Below are 20995 nucleotides of genomic sequence, written 5' to 3' on the forward strand. Positions count from 1 at the left end.
AACTATAAAAGCAAAACCAAAATACAGGCCACTGGAACCTATGCTATGATTAATGGCAAGCTGTAGATTTATTTAACTGAGCTCCCTGGCAGCTGGTGTGAAAAGGGAAACACATCCTGTAGCACAACTGGCAATGTCCATAAAATGAAAACCAATCACTTTCTTGGGTCAAGCAGAATTCTCAGCCCTAAGACCAAACAAACATTGTCTCTTAACATATCTGCATGAAGGGGACACTGAGACAGAGCAATGACTGTCTAACAATATACAGAAAGCAGAGCAGTGAGTACAAGGATGGTCTTCCCCATGACGCCCTCTGGGGCACCAAGCCATAGCTGCATCTGCAGGCAGCTACAAGGAAATGTGTTGCAGAGGGAGGGAGGGAAGGCATGGAGAAGGCACACAGAAGGGGAGGGGGCTCACCCGATGGACATGATCCTCATCCACCTCAGTAATGGTTTTATCAGCATCAATGCAAAGTCGCACCTTTCCCACTGGCAAGTCAGCTGTTCCCTCATCTGGCTTCAGCACTGTTGCTGGTGGACAGCACAGGGACAGAGGGAGGAGAAGAGGGAGAGAAGAGGAGAAAAGAGGCTCTGAGTGGATGAGCCAGGCCAGAGAGCTGGAGAGGGGTCCAGGACAGGTCAGAAAGGAGCAGCGTCCCCTTCCTTGGGGCCTATTCACATGGAGGGTTCTGAATGGTGACCCTCAAACCCTTTGAGGACAGAGGCTGGGTTTGACCCTCCTTGGGCTTTTATCAGCTGGCACAGTACCAGGCACACAGATGACTAGGTGCACTGACACACCTCATACCTAGACCTGGGATGGCAGATAGTGGCATACGCCTGTCATTTCTCTTCCAGCACCCATGACAGACATCACTAACAATCACTCTTCCCAGCTATGTTCTTACACAGACTCAGAATCACCTCCTAGTAGACTGTAGTCACAACTAATCAGCCAAAGTGGGCTCATGAGATGAAATCTAAATGTCGCCCTGGGCTCAGATTTCCTTGAGGAGCACTGTATATGAATCAAACAATGCTTGTTGCATTAGTGAATTAAATGATTAACTGCTAAGGCTCAAATGCCTTTGCAAATAGCACCCAGTAGACCAGCTGCCAAGGGTGAACTGACCCTCAATTACTCCCACCCCAAAAAGCCACATTTCCCCACCCTAGTCTCAGGGGCTCCTTACCCTCAACTTTCTCCCCAAACTAGGGTCAGGACCTGGCAAATATGGCTAGCAGCAGTAGGGGATGCAAGAGAAAAAGACTTAGACCCTCAGATGAGCTAACAGCCCTAATTACCAAGAGTAAATCCATCCTTCTGAACCAGCCAGACTTTTTCTGCCTCGTACCATCTGTCCTCAGGAGCCTGAGAGCAAAGATTACGTACATTAGACCCAGGTCACATTGCCCTTCCCAATCCCATGTGAGGGGCAAACCCCGTATGTGGGAGTTTCTTGGTGGGATCTGGGACTCCTAAATCAAAATCCCCTGAAGGGGGTGAGTGGTGCTTATGTAAACGCAGGTTTACCTTGGCCCCTCACCTGACCTTTTTGAATGGAATCTCCAAGGGGGGGCTTGGGAATCTGCATTTTGAGCAATCTGCTATTTTTTGCAGCCCCAAATTTGAGAACTATCGTGTGACATGAGTAAGCTCAGCCACAAGGGGGCGTCTCACAATCCTTGGAATCTATTCTACGGACATCCCCATCCCAGAACAGGGGCAATGGGGGCCTCAAGACGCCGGCTGATTAAGGAGAAAGTGCTTGTGGCCTCCTCTGGGCGGGCCACCTCTCTCCAATGTCCTGTCTCCTGTCCCTGCCTTGCACCCCTCCAGGGAAAAGTCCTGCCCACCCCTCCTCCTCTGATGGGTCCCTGCGCCCATGCTCACTCCTGGGCCTGCGGCCCCTCACCTGGTCCGGGGCTCCGCTCCGGCCTCCTTCGCCCGCCTCCTGCAGGGCAGGCCCCTCCTGGTCCTCCTGCGCCTGAGGCCGTTCTGCCTTGATTGCCAGAGCGGGCTGTCTGCGTCCTTCCAGCTCTGACTCCAGGGCCTCGGCCCCATTGTCTGCTTTTGCACTGTGCTCCTCTGCTTTCTGCCCTTGGCTGCCTAGCTGGCCCTCCTTCCCAGCTGCTACTGGGGTCTCCCCATGCGCCTCCACCTCCCTGGGGGCTTTACGACCCTTCTCTGTCTTATCCCCAGCTTTACCTGCTTCCGCAGGCTCACTCTGAGGTGGCCCCCCTTCTCCTGTAACACCCTGGGATGCACCTGCCGGCCCAGGCACAGTTGGAGGGTCCCTTGCTTTCTCCACCACGGTGGGTGCTTCCCCCACCTTCCCGACCTTCCCTGGCACTTTGCCCAACTTCTCTGCCTCGGCCTTAGATTCCTCTGTCTTCTCCACCTCACTCAGGCGCTCGCCGCCTTTGTCCTTCTTACTTTGGGGACCATCCCACTTGCTCCTTCTGCCCAGGGAACCTCCCCACTTCCTCACCTGAAGCCGGACTCCAGCCCACTTCCCTTCGCCCCCTGCATCCCTGGAAAGATTCTCTTTTGCCTTCTTGTTTGGGGGGTCCCCTACCCGCTTCTCCAAAGTCCCCAGTTGTCCCCCCTCACCTGGCCCCTCTTTGCCCTGGGGCACCTCCCCTTTCAGCCCTTTGGTCTGGGGGACCCCACCCCCTTTCCCCACTGTGCCTTGATCCTTCTCGCCTTTTGTCAGTAGCACAGTTCCTGGGTCCCTGAGACCCCCAGTCTGGGTCTTCTCAGCCTTCAGGGTTGCATCCTCAGAGCTGGCCTGGGGGCCACGAGGAGTACCTGGGGTCCCCCCCTTTGGTTCCCCTCCTGGGTCTGTGGCTGGCAGTGGAATCTTGCATGTGGGGGCATCATGGGGCTGGGGCTTCTGCTCCAGTTTGGCTGAGTCCGGATCCAGCTTGGCCACCATCAGCAGCACGTCACCCCTCCTCACACCTCTCCTGCAGGGCAGGGGTTTTTTGGCTGGTGTCCCACTGGGGCTCAACTCCTGGGACTTCTCACCGTTGATGCTGGTGATCAGCACCGGGTCTGCGGTGCCAGGCATCTCGCTCTCCTTGCCCGGAATGTCTGAGCTCCGGGGAGAGCTGGACTGGTTGCCCTGAGAAATTCGTTGATGTCCAGATTTGGTGCCACTGTTGGACTTGCTGTCAGTTTGGCTGGTGGAAATTTCTGTGGTCTAGGAGAGGAACCATAACAATTCTCAGCTGCTTACTGACAAGACAGCCTCATCACTCAGTCACTCACTCATCATTCATCCATGTATGTGTTTGCCCAGCCATTCATCCACCCAAAGACCTTCAAGCACCTATAAGACCTGACGGGCACTGTGCCAGGCAATGAGCCGAACCCCAGCAGCCTGGACCTTGGCCCAGTATCTTGGCCAAATGACACAAATGGGACAAGAGTGGACTCTGGAGTCTGGCAGACCCAAGTTCAATGCCTGACTCTGCCAATCACTAAGCTGTGTGTCCTTAGGTAAATTACTTGCCCTCTCTGAGTCTGTTCCCTGATCAATAATCTGAGGATCGTAATGGCCTGCTTTGCGGAGTGGGCACAGAAACTGAGGCCGGCACCCAGTCAGTACTCAGTAGCAACAGCTGCCGTGCATCCACTGCTCCCATCGATGTCGCTTTGCTGGCCCAGGAGAGGACCCAGAGCTTGTCATCAGAGGACTCATTCCAGGCTTGGCTCGTACACTTTCCAGCTGGGTGGCCATGAGCAAGCCACCTGTCCCCTGTGCGCCGCCCACCCCTCGGTGTGACCGGCTGACCGTGCAGTCTCGCAGGGCAAGATGGGGAGAGTACTCTGGAAATCACAGAGGGCTGGACAGACGGAGCCGCTGCTGCTCTTCCCACCACAGTCCCCACACACCAACCCCCAGGCCAGCTGAGGACCCTGGTTTCTGCCCCTGAGGTCCTCCACCCTCGCCTGACCTAGACTTTTGAGCTACAGGATACCCCTGGGGTCTCCACCGCCTGCTCCCCTGCCAGGCCCTTTTCCTGCCGTGTGATGCCCACCCAGCCGTCCATCCTCAAACCAACCTGGCTCTGGCCTGAACTGCTCAGGGGACTGGCTTTGCCTCTGTTTGTGCAGAAAGAGACCTTGTGGGCAGTTCTACCCTGATGCCTGGCTTCACCACCTGCCCTAATCTGGGTTCTGCCACCTTGTACCAGGCTAATGCCAGCCTCTCACACACCTGGGCCTGGGAATCTGGGGTTCTCACCCTTCTTAGATCCGAACCAGCCCCAGGATCATGTTGATTCTATCCTGCAAAGCTTCACATCTGTGTTTCCTTTCCCAAACCCAGGTCCACTATCTCTCACCTGGGCCACTGTCACAGCCTCTGAACTGGTGTCCCTTGTGTTTGCTATCAGTCATTTTAAACCTGATTAAAAGGTTTTGGCAGCTTCCCACAGCCTACAGGAAAATCATTCAATACCACCATCTGTCAATCAAAGCCCTCAACAAGGAGCTGTCACCCTCTATTCTGATCGTATTGTCCCTGCTTGACCCTATGCTTTACCCACTCAGCGCATCTCCTCCCGCATCTAATGCTTCCCTGTTTTTGTTCATACTGAGCTTGCTGCCCAGAACGCCCTGTCTTCACATCCATGTTCTACTCATCTTTCTATACCAGCTCAAATGCCACCTCCTCGGCAAATCTTTGCCTGAAGACCTTAACCAGAAGTTGTCTCTTATATCCATGAAGCCCCAGAACACAGTGTTGGTGCACCATTTGCATCAATGATCACATTCTGCATCCATTCTAGCTTTGATCTGTGTCTCTCTGCTATTATAGGTGGTGGCTGCCTCAAAAGCACAGTCTCTATCTTCATTTTTGTAATGATATAATGATGATGATGATGATTAATAAATAAATAAAATAGCTATCACTTAAAAAACCCTCAGAACAGGCCCTATATCACCATCATATCTTAACTCTTGTAAAAATCCAATGAAGTAGGTTCTGAACTCTTTTTCCCATTCTATGGATAAGGAAGCAAATGCAAAGACATTTAGATGGCCCAAGGGACAAAGCCAAAATACAAAGTCATGCAGGTCTCTGAGGCTAAAACCAGTGCCCTTAACTGCTGCATATTAACAGCCTTACTTGTCTCTCTTGGACTCACTGGTATCTTCTGAAAACTTTAAAAAATACTGATGCTTAAGCCCCAACCCCAGAGAGTCTGAGGCAGTTGTCTGGGCTGTGGCACCCCTGGTGACTATAAGTGTGCCACCAGTGCTGAGAACACCTGCTCCAGGACCCGTGGCCTAGGGCTCAGTCTAACCTTCTGGAGCGAGGGAAGGCAGAACCTTGGGAAGGGGACTGGCTGCCCTTGGCAGGTCTCAGCACTGTCTACAACATTTTGAAAAGTGAGTCAGTGCCTTATTTTTAACCAAACCACAGCAGAGGAGACATCAACATGGGGACGGGCCAAGCAAGACAACCAACCTCCAATCCCAGCTCCCCACCCGCGAACTCTTGTCCACTGGATGTCCTCAGTCACCAAGGCCCTCTGTCCCTTCTGCCACCTATTTCATACAGAGGAAGCAACACCTCTAGACTCACTGGGGCCGAGAGGAAATTCACAGCACATCCATTTCCCAGGTGAGCAAACAGGCCAAGAGAGGGGAAGGGGTCCAGCCTGGACCACGTGGACTGATGGGGCCACAGCTAGAATCCAGGTCTCCTGACAATAAGGATCTCTTCCAACGCCAGTGTTATTCCAGCCACCCTGCGTCCCTCACTGGCTGAGGGGCCTTAGGAAAACAATGAGCTTTGTTTTCCATCCCTGCAAAACAGTGATAGATTCTAATGGCCCTTCCCCAGGATTATATGGGAGTCAATGAAGCAGCTGCGCAGGGGGAGGAGAGTCCAGACTTATTTACTGATTGGGACAAGAAAATTGAATTGGCAGGAACCAGGCCAGGCTCGCCGCCTCACAGGGACATGTCCCGAGGCTGCCCTGCTCCAGCCCCAGGGAAATGTCGGCCCACGGCCCAGACACCTGTTGCGGCCTGAGGCCTGTCCATCCTACAGCTTGGCTCTGAGCCTGTCCAGGCCCTGCGGTGACAGTGCGTCCCCACCCTCTGCTCAGCTCTGCTTCTCCACTTAGGCGCAGCAACAGCAGCATGGCCTGCAGGCCTGCGGAACCCTTTCCTCCCCGGGCCTCTGGGGCCTCCACACCAGCCACCTACCTCCCCAGACTGGCCTTTCCCATGCAGCTCAGCAGAACAGGAAACATACACTCTTGCCCGGCTCTGCCTCTCTCTGGCCTCAGGACCTTAAGTAAATCAGCTGACATCTCTGAACCTCAGTCCCCACCTCTGATAAGTGGGAATCACCCCACATACTCCATTGTTGCATAGGTTATCCAATGAGCCCACGAGCAGCAAAGTGAACCTTGTCCAGCGATAAACAGTGTGCAGTAACATTTCATCGTGGCCTAACAACAGCCTGGCAGGGTTCACTTCAGGGAGGAGAGAGAGCCGGTCCTCCCTGTCATCCTCCCCCACAAAGACCTGGCAGGGGTGTTTCAGCAGCTGCGGCTGTTCGGCGGCCCAGGGCTTCTCTGATGCAGCCAAGACACTGTAACGGGACAGGTGCGGGCACGTGGGAGACCGGCAGGGCAAACAACAGCTGAAGGGGGGTGGGAGGCAGGGCCGGGGTGGCCCCTGGGCTCAAGCCACCTCCAGGCCCTGACGCCCCAGGGATCTCGGCCCAGCCATCGCAGCCTTCACTCCCTCTTGAGGTGGTGCTGCAGTAACATGAGGAGGGGCTCTTTCTGCCTCCCACGGTGCTGCACCGCCGCTCTGCATGCCAAGCCTGCCTGCCCTGTGTCCAGCACATCATTCTGCCCAGGTTCCGTGGCTAATGTGCTGGGGAAAAGGAGGGAGAGAGCATGGCATGGGCCACCACAGGGGACAAATCCGCAAGTCCTTAAAGCACAGGGGCTGTTTCTTGTCCACCTGGTGCTTCAACCCAGAAGTGCCATTTAGAATAATTAAAGGATTTTAGTGGACACCAACCACACAGAAGGGATGCCAGCTGGAGCAGGGTACTGAGGTCCCTACCTGCACTAAACATTAACCCTTTAGTTACTGGCTTCTTGCCATTCTCAGGGACTCAGGAGAGGGGCAGCAGGAGGGCACCTGGGGGAGCTTGGGGTCATGGCTGCTTACCACCCGGAGCGGAAGGGGTTTGATATCCTAACAACCAATACAGCTATAACCAGTGAGTACCAACTGGACATCTTTTCTACTTGAATTAAAGTGAGCTAACCACATTTTAGCTAATATCTAGGATTCCCTTTCTCTAAATGTAGAGGTAAAATGATCCCCATATTCATACATTGGCTGATATCATTCATTCATCAAACAAACATTTGTTGAGCACTCACTAAGGGTCAAATACAATGAGACCGCTCAAGATACAGAGCTGAAGGAGATGGCTGTTCCCCTTAAGGAATTGTTAGTCAGATAAGTCACATGATCAAATAATTACAATGACAACCACGGTAAAGGCAGACTTAGAGGGTCCAGTGGGAATCAGAGGAAGGAAGGCAATTGGAGCACTTTCCAAAAATGTACTACTTGAGTTGGGTTTTGAAGGATGCATAGGAGTTCAGTAGCTCAGCTGAAGAAAGGACATACCTCAAAGTGGGGACAGCAGGAGCAAAGGTAGGATGGTGAGTGACTCAGGAGGCTCTTAGGACGGGATGGTGGGTACTGACAAGCACCTGGTCCCCTTCCAGCAGGGTCACTTACCTCTTGTTCTGGGGAGGTGAGCACTACCTCCTTCCTCAGTCTTGCTTCCTTGGACTCTTTCTCAGTCTCACGGACCAGTTGCCTAATGAAGCCCCCTGGGATGACAGAGAACAGGGGAGGGGGCGAGGAAGGAGGAGGGCTCTTGTCCTCTTCCCGAATCTGTTTTGCAGAAACAGGAAGGATAAAGCTCGGTGAGTGAACCAGCAGGAGCAAGCTGCCCTTTTTGAAGTTTGCAGTGGACCCTGGGAAGGGGCCAAGGAGGACATACAGGACCAAGCCCACGCGTGAGAGGCCACAGTGAAGCAGGTGAGGCTTAGCAGGGCTCTGGAAGGTCTGAAGACAGCACAGAAAATGGAACGCGTGAAATAGCAGAGGTTACCCAGTCAATGCGATTTCTGGCTGAATCGAGTTTCCTCAAAATATGAATTTGGGCCCTCAAGTCCCTTCCTTGGCATGGGACAAACCCATCTCTGGGAGGACCTGCTCCAAAGGGAGCTTTTTCACTTTTCAGAGCAGATGCCTCCTAGGGAGCCATCCACATTCTACTGCTCCAACTCAGCTCGAAGTTAATAGATTAATCAATTAATTAATCATTTCTGGTGTGCCAGGAACATGATAAGGTAGGGCGGGGCTTGCAGCCATGGTGTATGTGAGGACCCAACCCCATGACTACGGCACTGTGTCTTCTTGGTCCTTACACCAGGACTGGGGCAGCCGGGGGCTCCCCATTACTGGGTCTCAAACCTGACAGGCCAGCCACTGGCATTTTACCCCAGAAGCGTGGCCCAGGCCAGAGCCGGCCGGCCTCAGTGGCAGCTGAGGCTCCTTCCGTGGCCAACATGACCTCGGAGGCTGGGGCGTGGAACTGGCTGTGGCCAAAGCGGCTGTGACTTTAATCAGCATCACTAAGACTGCCCACCAGGGGGGAAAAAAACATCTCCAGCACTTTCTGTGGCAGAACTACGCAGTGGTTTAAAATAAGCTCCTTATCAAGGGCCTCTGCGTGTGGCTGACAAGGACTTGATCTCTATAGCCCAGCTGATAAAAGGGGAATCCAAAGGTGATAGGAAAGGCCAGGAGACAAAGCAGAGGCCAAGGGATAGGGCCGGTCCATGCAGACCTCTGTCCAGGGAGCGAGAAGCGGGGCCCAGGCGAGGCCGGGCTCAGTTTACACACACGTCTCCCTCTCCATGCCGACTGAAACCCATGTTGGAAGTGAGAGGGGCTGTTAAAGCACGTTCAGCAGGTGTCAGCCCCTGCTTCTCTGGGCATGATTCTCGATTGCGCACCCAGATTGGCCTGGGAGGGGCAGAGGCAGCCAGGAGGCAACCACAGACATGCTTCTCCACCACCCCTTCCCTCGGCCTCCCGTTCATCAAATCATATGCACAAGCGTGGGGTGGAGGGTGGAGGGAGAGAGCAGGCAGCAAAGAGAAAGCTCTTCACAGTATCTTCTGAAAAATACAAAAGGGAAGAAAGGAATAACTGGGAAGAAGGACATGTTTCCAGGTCTCCATGGTGACAGAAGGCAGAGACCACAGAAACGCATCCCTTGGCATGAGCCTGGCAGCCAACAGCTCTGCCTCTGCCCCACCGCCCACCAGCCTCCTCCTACACAAACCCCAGGCTCATCAAAGCTGCCCTGAGGATGGAGGCGGGACAGCTGGTCTACCCTCAGCCCCCACTGCCCACTGAGGAGCAACGAAAGACCGGGAGTCAGGGAGGAGCCGAGGGCATGGTGAGTAATGCCCAGCTGGACTGGAGAGGCCCCGGCCAACCGACTGGCTGGGAGAAGACAGGAGGGGGACCAGACATGCTACAGGGAGGTGCTGGATAGCAGGCTGTCGGACACCCTGCGTGCAGGGGCAGGGGGCAGCCTGGACCACCCAGGCTCTGACGTGTCCTCCAAAGGCCACGTTGGCCCATGCAGCTGCAGCCCCAGCCCCAAGCATTACTTTCCTTCTGCTCCCACAGGGCGAGGCGTGATGAGATGGCCATACTGAGGCAGAACCAGGACCTTGAGATGAAACGATGAGACGGAGCTCCCTGCCAGGCAGCACAGAGTGAGGACTGATGGACACCAGGCTGATGGATGGAGACACAGTACAGGAGAGAAAAGAGAGGCAGGTTAGTTCGTGGACACTACTTCACCCCCATCCACACCTACGCCGTGAACCAAGGCCACACAGCTGGGCACAACCCCCTGCCTTCTGCTCCTGGGAGGAGTGTGGCCAGCATGGAGGCTGCTGGCCATGGAGTAGACAGTGGCCTGAAACCCTTTTCCCCTTGACCCCACACTTTAACTTTTTATTGAGCTATATAATAAGAAAAGTACATAAATACATAGCTTTGTAGCTCTTACATAAAGAACAAATCTATATAACCAGCACCCTGATCAAGAATAAAAAATTATATTTTATGTATAAGGAGTTCAAGAACAGGGCAAATCTAATCTGTGATGGTGGAAGTCAAGGTGCTATTAGCTTCTGGCTGGGAAGGGGCATAAGGAACTTTCTAGACTGTAGAAATGTCCTATATCTTGATCTGGGTGATGGCTACACAGTATATCATATGTCAAATTTCATGCAGCTGTACAATTAAGATTGTTTATGTAAATCGTATCTCAATTCAAAAATGTAACATTACCAGTCCCTGGACACTCCCCCGTGACCACTTCTAGTTACTTTCTCCCCCCAGGGCAGCCACTACCCTGACTTCTAATGCCGTAGAAGAGCGTGGTTTCCTTTTCCCAGGGAGTTGGCTCCACAGTCTGACCATGTAAATTAGGACAGGGCAGGACACTAAAGCTATTAATTGGCCCAGCGCTTTGGGGAAGCAATTTAGCATATTCAGCATCATAATATGATGAGAGTTTTACCAAATGTTCATAGGAGAAGCATTGAGACTTTTAACAAGTGTTCATAACTTTTCACCTATCTGGACAAGTTTGAGAGAGTAATCCTAAACCAGAAAATGTCATCACTGTGTCGTTTGTAGCACCGAAAACAAATGACCCCAGACTCAACCCAAGGGTGCAGTCACTAGAGAATGACCAATAAATTAGACTGCATCTAATATGAAGGAATATTATGGATCCATTGAAAAGGGTATGTAGGAAACATTTTCGTATAGCCTTACTGAGGTATAATTTCCATGGCAGCTGTTAAGATTCGCCCTTTGTAAACATACAATGGCGGTGACTTTTGACAAATTTATAGTTAATAAAATAAATTTACAGAGTTTTGCAACCATCATGATAAACCCATCAGTCCAAAAAGACCCTCGGTGCCCAGTCACAGTCACTACCCATTCCACCCTCTGCCTCAGTCAACCACAGATCACCTTTCCTGGACGTACTGACATAAATAGGATCCTAGAGTGGGCAGTCTCTCATGTCTGTCTTCTTTCAGTCGGCATACCGTTTTCTGAGGTTCACTCACATCTTTGGGGGTGGGTATTTCATCCCTTTCTGTTGCCAAACATCGTTCCATTGTGGATAGATCACATCTGCTGTTTCCATTCACCAGTTGATGGACATTTGAGTTGTTTCCACTTTGGAGGCATGATGAATGCTTGCTGAAGCCATGGACATCTTTTTTGTGCCCATACTTCCTATTTCTCTTAGGCAGATTCCTAGGAGTGGCATTACTGGGTCATACGGTGACGTTGGCTTTTTAAGAAACTGCCAAGCCGTTTTCCATAGTGGCTGCACTGTTTCTATGCCTCCAGCAGTGCAAGAGGCTTGCTGGGAAGTATTTGCACTAACACTGGATCAGGTGCAGGTGGACTTGTTAAGTGAAAACTACCCCACATGGACAAAACCTGTAGAAAATGAAGAGTGGAGGGTACCACACCGCGATCTTGGTGGAGGTGGTCGTGAGTGGAGACCCTTCTTCTCCCTTCGCCTTTCCTCGGTTCTGGCTGCGGGCTGGGCCCGTCCCCTGGTGCTGTCCCTCACTGACCCCTCCCAGCCCTCTCCTGGGAGAGGCCCCCGCATCCCAGGCTGTCAGAGCAACGATGACCATTCAAGCCTTCACAAAGGCTCGGTGACTCTGAGAAGCTGCTTTCCGTGACTTAGCCGTAAGAAAAGGCCTGGGCAGCGCTCAAGGTGATCTCGCTTCGCACGTGGACAGCTGCGCATCCCGGAAGCTGGGGAGGCAGGCCTGGCGGGGCCCCAGCGCTGTGCCAAGCCAGCTCTCCTCAACTCTCAAGAGCACGTGGCGAACCTCTCTCTCCAACTCCGCATTTCTCAGTGTCACATTAGGAACCTGAAATCAGCCACAGGAGCACCTACACCACAGACACTGGCAAATACTACTGTTGATCGGGCTTTTGTTCTGGGAGCTGGCCATTAAACACTGACCAGCACATCATTCACTGCCAGTGCCCCTGCATGGCCTGGCAAGGAGGAAATCTCAAGATCCGAAGATCAGAGAAGGGACATTCCCGCTCTGATGAAGTCACATGCCCATGCAGTGACCTGCAAACACGTCCACATGCAAACAGCCAAATGTCGGCCTTAAGAAAAAGTCCCCCCCAGTGTGGGCTCTCCAGCTTGCAAAGGCATAGGAGGGGCAGATGAAGGTGGGCATCCAGCCAGATCTCCTCGGAGGGGGGCAGGGGCAGAGGAGGGGGATAAAAGATGCCCTGCCCACTCATCCCCCTGGGAGACACTGGAGAAGCCCTCATGTGACTCAGCTGGAATCCACTCCGCTACACGACCGGGGAGTGGAGCCCAGGTTACGAAGAGGCCTGACGCTGAGTGGCTGCCCTGGCTGCTGCCCCCACCCTTTCTGTCCAGCCCAGGCCTGGCCAGGGCAGTGGCCGCCTCCCAAGGATCACCCTCTGTTCCAAGCCTCCAGGGGGAATCCTGGCTGTTGGTCTGGGCTCTCCTCAGCTGGGGCTGTTGACCTGCCCAGAAGGCCACAGCACATGCAGGCGGGGAGAGGGGAGCTCTGTGCGGCGGGGCCCTCACTCCACACGTCCTGCCCCTCAAAGGCACCAGGCCAGCCCCACTGACCCAGGGCCAGGAGCCAGTCCTCCTGGGGAGGCTTTGTCGAGCCTTAATTTAAGCAAGTGTTCTTATCACCGAATTCCCTTCCAGGCCTGAAACGCACAGCTGCCTCATCAGCTGCTGTTTTAAGCCTGTGAGGAGGCCCCAGATGCTTGGAATTCATGGTAGAGAGTCTCAATCTCTCCCTAGGGGTGAGGAAGGCTGGTCACCCAGGAAAGGTGACCCCCAAAGCCAGAGATGGCTTGAAACAGTTTTCCATGTACACCTGTTAGATCCGAGTGGCCCCTGGGTACCCTGAGTCTTTCCCTCTCACCCTCCATGTCCGGTCCTGACAGCAGCCATCGTCCAATGACTTCTCCTATCTCAAAGAATAAAATCCCAAGTCTTTATAGCAGCCTCCCAGGCCCTCATGACCACCCACCCTGACAACTCTCCCCCTTGCTCCTCCACATCAGTGACACTGGCCTCCTGGGTGCATCCTCCCACAGGTTACTACCTCAGGGCCTTTGCACATTCTGTTCCTTCTGCTTCAGAAGCTTTCCCTTCTCTGTGGCTCACAATTTCACCTCCTTCAGGTCTTTGCTCGGAGTCATCTCAAATGATCCTGCCTTTACCATACTATTTAAATGGCAGCATAGCCCCCATCCCACCCTAACCCACCCTTCCCAGGATTGCCCATCATCTTCTCCGGCTTGTTTTTCCCCCATAGCATTTAATCACTGCCCATCATGCTGTATATTTTTTTGTTCATTTCTGACTCCCCCTGCAGAACGTGGCCCCTGCATGGCCAGAACTGCCACCTCTTCTGTCCCTTTATGTAGCCCTCGAGCCTAGAACAGGGCTGGTACATACTTAGCTCTCAATAAGTTTTTGTTGACTGAAGGAATGAATGATTAGGAGTGCAGCTGAGAAGGGACAAGGTGGCCACGGGCAGCAAGTCTGTGGCAGGGATTTCTGATGTTTCCTGGGTTGTATGTACCCACATGTAGGGGACCACATGTTATCATGGCCCAAGTTCATTGATACCAAGTTCATTGATAATGATGCCACCACCACCAGGCAGGACCCCAGGAATTTCTCTGAGCCTGTGTTCTCAGCTGTAAAATGACTGGAGGACAACAGGTGCTTAATCACTGCTCTCAATCGTATTTTCCTTTCTCATTTGACTCCATAGTCAAAGCTGGTGTGGAGACCCCACCCCAGGACCCAGCATAGGATGATTCCCCAATATTTAGGGAGAACAAGTATGTGCCAAGCGCTGAGATAGAGCTTTACACCTAAATTGCCCCCAACTTAGGTGTAAATTCCTCCTGGACCTGGAGTTTAATTATCCCATAAGCTATTATCACATTATTCCCAGGACAGCGCCATGCGTTTGGCATCACTCCCATAGAAGAGGCAGCAACTTGCTTGAGGTCACCCAGCAAGAAGGTCAAACTGAGACCCCTCCCTGCACCCAGGTGTGTTTGACTCCTCCCACACATGCTCAGCTCCCCCACAGCTCCGCTGTGGAGATAAGAGAAGGCTGGAGATAAGAGAAGGCTGATCAGGGGCACCCTATGTCCTGGTGGCATGTTGTGGAACCCCAGGAAGTTGGTTCAAGTAGGTACATTCAGGGTAAGGCTGGGTATGCACTGATATTCTACTTAGCACCTGTTTGGTGTTAGGGACAGCGCTTGACATATCACAGTTTGGGGATCTCAGGGCTTAACAAATTCACTCAAGTTCACACAGTAGACTGAGGGTAACCTGGGTACCCACATGCCTGCTCCTTCTGCTCAACCCTGAGATCTCTGTCCTCCTACGCTGGAAGGGAAGCATCAAAGCAGGGCCATTGACGACAGCGCCCTAAGACTGTGTGTCGCTCTGTGCTGAGAACTTAAGCGGATGACGTCCTTCAGCCTTCCCAGGCACCCTACTGCAAGGTGGATTCTGTGCGTGACCCCGGCTCAGGAGGCTCAGGCGGGGCAGGGGAAGTGCCTTGCTCCTGGCTGAGAGGTGGCTGCACTGCCTCTTGGACCCTGACATGTGACTCCAGAGGCTGTGCTCAAGGTCTCCTCCAGCATCACTGTCGCTGTGTGTGGCCCGAAGCAGCTTCTCACTAAAAGCTCACCTTCCATGGCAGGAGGGTGCCAGCCCATGCCCCCTGTGGCAGTTCCTACCTCCTGCCTCCCCCAGCCCGTCAGCCCATCACTCTGCCCTTTGCTCCTCTGGCCATGTGTCACTATCAGGTTCTTCCTCATGTCAATTTCCATTTAGGACCTATCTCGCCCACAGTTTGGTTCATGAGGGTCAATGTTCATTCCCTAGCTAGCTCGCAAGGTCCCTGGAGGCCGGTGGCCACTATAAGAGCCAGCATGCAGAGCTAAGGTGCCCAGTGAGAGGAGCTGGCTGCCCGGCATCTGGGCTCTCTGGCGGTCATGTGGGAGGCCAGGCATGCAGGGATCAGAAGCCAGTGGGGAGAGAAGGAGGCTGGGGCATAGGAAGATGCCACGTGCAGCCCCTGAGCAGGGTTTCAGCCACATCCTCCACCTCTCCCACCTTCCAGGGGTTCAGCTAATGGGCATCAGCCCTGGGCAGAGGTCAGAGGGCATCTGTGTTCTCAGCCCTCTCCCGGCTGTGTGCCTCCACCGAAGGCACCCTAGGACGGCCCCTCCATCCTCTACCCTCTCCCGTTCTGGCAGCAACCCCCTCCCCTGCCTCCCGGGTTCCAGAGGAAGTAACAGCTCCCACAGTTGCTAGCCCAGCGTCCTACACCATTCCTTGGTCGGGGGTCCGCAATTTTTTCCCATAAACAGCCAATTAGTAAGCACTTTAAGCATCAAGGGCAGAGAGTGTCTGTTGCAACTACAGTTGCCCACTGAACTACACAGGTTCAGGCCCACTTATATGCTCATTTTTTTTTTGGTAAAAATATTGGAAAACATTTTGAAGGTTTGCAACAATTTGAAAAAACTGACAGATGAACTACATAGCCTAGACATATCCAAAATATTAAGAAAAAGTTAGGTATATCATTAATGCATAAAAATATATGTAGACACTAGTCTATTTTACCATTTGCTACAATGAAGTCAACAGCAGGCTATTAGAGTTAAGTTTGGAGAGAGTCAAAAGTTACATGTAGATTACTGACTGGGGAGGGTGTTGGGGGTACAGGGGTCAACTGTACTCAGCTCTCCTTTTGCACCTCCAAAGCAGCCCTGGATGGCATGTAAGTGAGTGGGCATGGCTGATTCCATCCATACAGGTTTGTTTTTGAAACCAGGCAATAGGCAGTCATTTACTCACTTCTGTGTTGATGGTCACATTCAATCCTACTTTTAGAAATGGTCCCTTTCCTTAACGCTCCTCAAAGGACCCCAGTGGAGTGAGTCAGTGCCCCCCAGAGAAAAAGAGGGTCTCATGGGAGAGTTCAGAGGACAGGATCTGCAGGCCAAGGGTGCAGCACCCGATTGGCTCTCCCTGAGGCCCTCCTTCAAGGCCTGCTTCCCCATCCCTTCGCCCCAGGAAGCCAGTTCTGCAGCCATTTTCCAAATGGAAGGGCCCCCAAGTCTGTACAGGCCCAGGACGGGGGGCGGCTCGGTTCATCTGTCTGTGCTTCATGATGCAACCGCCTCCCTTCCTTCTTTAGCCTGCTCTGTGCTCTTGGGGGTTGAGCACGAGGGTTGCAGCCACAGGGCTCCCTTACTCTCCTGCTTCCCATTAAGTTTGGTCAGTGGAAGTCTCTGGAAGGAGACCTGCATGTGGGAGGACTAGAGGTAGGGTACTTATCCCCCTCTCCACCCTGCTCCCTCCATATTAGGCCCTAATTTGGGCAAAGGCTGTGTTTCTCCATCTATAGCCACAAGCACCTTGGAGTGGTCCATGGACCACTTTCCACAGACCACCAAGCCTCTGTGACCCTCCTGTCCCCTGCATCAGGCCCAAGGCGAGTGACCGATTCCCACCACTGCCAGTGTCTGGGTGGTTCAGCCTGCTTAGTTGGTTTCCTTAATTCCACACACACCTCTCGGGAGCATTCCTTCATTAAAAATCTCTCTGAAATACCAGTTGAGTGTGCTGTTTTCTGGCAGGACTGTGGCCCATACAGCCAGGGGCCAAGAAGGTTTCAATTCACATATCAGCTCTGACAGACAGGTTGCTTGCTGCTTTGGAGGATTATACAAGAAGGACTCGGCTTTCATCTGGGCTCAGTGGAAAAGAGTTCTCTGATTGATTATTAATGTCTGCCCAGGGTGTGGAAGGAGAGAATGATTCACAATTGCTATCTATTTGCCATCTGCAAGCTAAATGAACAAAAGTGATTCATGCATGGCCCAGCCAAGCTCACCCAGACCTTGAGTTTGGTAGCCAAAGAGTCACATAGTGTCACAGATCCCCTCTGTGTCAGGGCAAAGGAAACCCACAGCCAGCAACTAGCTGAGGATTCAGACACACTCACGACAACCCACATTATCCTGGACTAAAAAGGGGCAGGAGATGAAGGAGGAGAAAGGGCAGGGAGGTAGCAGAAGGAAGAGAGACAGTGGAGAGGAGGAGGGAAAAGCAGGCGAGGTACTGAGATGGGGAGAATGGAGAAAGGACGGGCAGCAGGGATGGAGACAGGCTGGAATGCCCCATCACTATCAGAGTGCCACAGCACCGGGCATTTCCATGGGACTGTCCATGTGGCAGAGCCTCAAAGACCCGGCCTTGATTAGGAGGAATTCCCTGGATGGATAGTCAGGGAGTCCCCTCTTGGTCATGCCCAATGACGGGAAGCTCACCTCTACATAAGACATCCAGGGTCTGCTCGAATTGCTTTTCTTCTCCTTTGAAACCAGAGCTACAAAGCCCACTGAGGCCATTAAGCCCTCTTTCTCCTGTTCTGGCATCTGAAGACCAGGAAGTGAGCCGGCTGAGGGCCCCCAGCTCTGAGGACAGCAGAACCACGTCCCCAGCCCCCAATGCCCAGGGCCACTGTTTCCTCCTCCTAAGAGTGGCCTTGCCAGGACGGCCACATGCTGGCCCCTGTTCTGTTCTCTGGAGCAACAGTTAAGGCTTCCCATCTGACACCAGTGGGACCCGCCCCCATTTTCTCATCTGGACCCTTCACTCATTTCTTGGGTGAGAGATTTCTCATGGCTCCCAGATCCTTCAGAACGTCAGCCACTGTTCCCTGGGAGTTTTCTAGACTGCTCTGTGCAGCACAAGCGGACACTTCACTCGGCAAGAACGTGACCACGGTGAATGCAGCAGGCTTCCCACCCTTTCGTGGGCTGATACCAGCCTGGAAGGTCACATACCTGAGCTTAGGCCCCTGCCTGTTGTCAAATCTCTCGGGGATGCATCTCCCTCATTTGCCAAGTAGGTGCACTGGCCTTTCTTGTCCACTTCACAGGATGGTATGAGTACTGGAGGCTCCGCACCCCTGTGCGCCATTACTGAATTTCACAGCAGCCCCGTGCCCTATGATCTCAGGTCAAATCCCAGTCTTCAGGTATCTAGACCCGATTCCAAAGCTGGGGGGGGGGGGGGTTTCCCAGGTAACAGCAAGCAATTCTTGGACACTACAGGGTGTCCAAGAATTCAGTTTTGACACTACCTGCAGATAGCATCAGGTCCCACAGTTAAAGGCTCACTTCTTCAGGCACCAATCACAAAGCCAGGTTGTCGCCTATGCTCCTGACCAACCAAAAGCTCCAGCAACTCCCTCCAACTCAGGATGCCGATCGCAAGTCCAGGCTGTTACTCCTGACCAACTCTGGCCATAAATCCAGAGGCTCCCACCACCCCTCCTTGGGCTTGATTAATTTGCTAGGACAGTTCACAGAACTCAAATATTTCACTTACTAGGTCACCGGTATATGAAAGGATATAATTCAGGAACAGCCTGACGCACAGGGCAAGGTATAGGGAAAAGGAGTGGGGCTTCCAAGTTCTCTGTAGGAGCACCACTCTCCCCAACTCTCATGTGTTTACCAACCCAGAAGCTCTCCAAACCCCATCCTTGTACATTTTTAGGGAGGCTTCATTATGGAGACCTGGTTGATCAAATATTGACCATTGGTGATTCAAAGTAGGAGGGTGGGACCGACCCAACCCTATAATCACAGGGGATAGCAGCCAGCCCCCATCCTTATGTTCTTCCTGAAAGCTACGTCATTAACATGAAAAAACAGGTTTATCAAATGGATAAAGAAGATGTGGTACATATACACAATGGAATATTATTCAGCCATAAGAAGAAAACAAATCCTACCATTTGCAACAACATGGATGGAGCTAGAGAGTATTATGCTCAGTGAAATAAGCCAGGCAGAGAAAGACAAGTGCCACATGATTTCACTCATCTGTGGAGCATAAGAACAAAGCAAAAACTGAAGGAACAAAACAGCAGAAGACTCACAGAACCCAAGAATGGACTAACAGTTACCAAAGGGAAAGTGACTAGGCAGGATGGGTGGGAAGGCAGGGATAAGGGGGAAAGGGTGGCATTATGATTAGCACGTGTAATGTAGCAGGGGGGACACAGGAAAGGCAGTATATACAGAGAAGACAAATAGTGATTCTCTATCAGTGTCTACGCCGATAGTGACTGAAACGGGGTATGTGGTGGGGACTTGATAATAGGGGGAGTCTAGTAACCACAATGTTGTTCATGTAATTGTACATTAATGATTGCAAAAGAAAAAAAGAAAAAAAAACAGGTTTATTACTCTCAACCTTAGGAAATTCCAAGTGTTTTGGAAGCTATGGGTCAGGAACTGTAGATGAAGACCAAGTACATGAGAGATGCACATTGGGCATCTGAATGGCCAAATACATATTTTTCTTATAAATCACAATATCACAGACAGGTCTGTTGAAATCTCCAAATGCTTTGAACATCAGTGGCTGACACACCAGCACCTCCTCTCCCCCACCACCATCCCCTCTCTATTATTAAATCATGCTGTGAGTGTATTTCTTAGGGAAATGATTAGAGAAAAATCTTGATTCCTCCAGTATGTTGCCTTTCCTGACCCCAAATCTGTGGTTGCCCCACTGATCTAGGTTGGCCACACACCCTTTGCCAACCACCACACAGCCTGATGAGACACGGGACCTCACAGATGGGCCTTCTGGCCTAGGGCAAGGATGGGCTGTCATGTTTCTCTTGCATGTCAGCACCTGCTCATCTGTAGCTAGGGCTGCCTGAAGAGTTGTACTGAGAAAGATCCTGAGCTATGCCTGGCCTAGCAGGAAAACGTGTGGTAATTGACTAGTAATGCCTACCGTGGGCACAGGCATGGTTAGGGGTGGTGCCTATGCCAAGTGTCATTTCTAGTCTGGTACTCCCTTGGCCACCGTGAAGCAGGAGGCTGATCAGATTTCTGCTGGGAACCTCTCCTGACTGCTTTTAGGGTTCAAGTGGTCCATCAAAGGCTTATCTTTCTACCCCTGCTGTGTTGCTTTCTAGAGCTATGCTGTATAATACAGCAGCTAATAACCACTTGTAGCTAAATTAAAGTTTCAGCTTGTTAGTCACATTAGCCACATTTCAAATGCTCTGTAACTACATGTGACCAGCAGCTACCAGACTGAATAGCACAGACACAGAAGATTTCTACTGGAAACATATCTGTTTCACAGAAAGTTCTATTGGACCAAGCTGGACTAGATCAATGGTTTTTGATAGGTAGTGATTGTGCCCACCAGTGGACATTTGGCAATGCCTGAACACTTCTGGTTGCCACAGCTAGAGAGGGTGCTACTGGCATTAGTGGCTTGGGGCCAGGAATACTGCTCAATGTCCTACATTGTACAGGGCAGGCACACACACACACAACAAAGAATTCTCTAGCCCTAAATGTCCACAGTCATGAGGTTCAGAAACTCTGGTCTAGAAGAAGCATGAGGCTGAGAATCCCTGATCTAGAAAAGCATGTCAAGTGGAGAGAAGCATTAGGGGGAAGTGGGAGTAAAATAATCTTGCTCTAAACAATAAATAGAGAAGAAGAATAGAGAAACCTGAGAAAATGAGCCAAACCATTGTTGACAGAAAAGTAGGAGGAGAAATTCCTGGACCTGTCACCACTTAGAAGCTCTGTGCTCTTAGGCAAGTCACCAACCTCTTTGATTCTCAATTTCCTCCTCAGTAAAACTGGAACAGCGTCATCCTCCTTGATTATCAATGGGTGAAATGAGATAATG

General features: G+C 52.1%; 1 protein-coding gene across 1 annotated transcript in view; it reads right to left on the reverse strand.

The window, feature by feature from the left end:
- Window positions 1-9881, reverse strand: part of MYO18B (myosin XVIIIB) — a 231732-nt gene extending 221851 nt beyond the window's left edge. Inside the window, exons 1-5 of the mRNA XM_057492611.1 lie at window positions 9763-9881; window positions 7804-7962; window positions 1922-3211; window positions 1311-1377; window positions 424-536 (exon numbers count right to left, since the gene is read on the reverse strand). Coding sequence (XP_057348594.1) covers window positions 424-536; window positions 1311-1377; window positions 1922-3211; window positions 7804-7962; window positions 9763-9801 — 1668 coding nt within the window. The 5' untranslated portion in view covers window positions 9802-9881. The remainder of the gene's footprint in view (window positions 1-423; window positions 537-1310; window positions 1378-1921; window positions 3212-7803; window positions 7963-9762) is intronic.
- Between the last annotated feature and the right edge of the window lie 11114 nt (window positions 9882-20995).

This window comes from Manis pentadactyla, chromosome 14 (assembly GCF_030020395.1).
Source record: "Manis pentadactyla isolate mManPen7 chromosome 14, mManPen7.hap1, whole genome shotgun sequence".
NCBI classification, from domain to species: Eukaryota; Metazoa; Chordata; class Mammalia; order Pholidota; family Manidae; genus Manis; species Manis pentadactyla.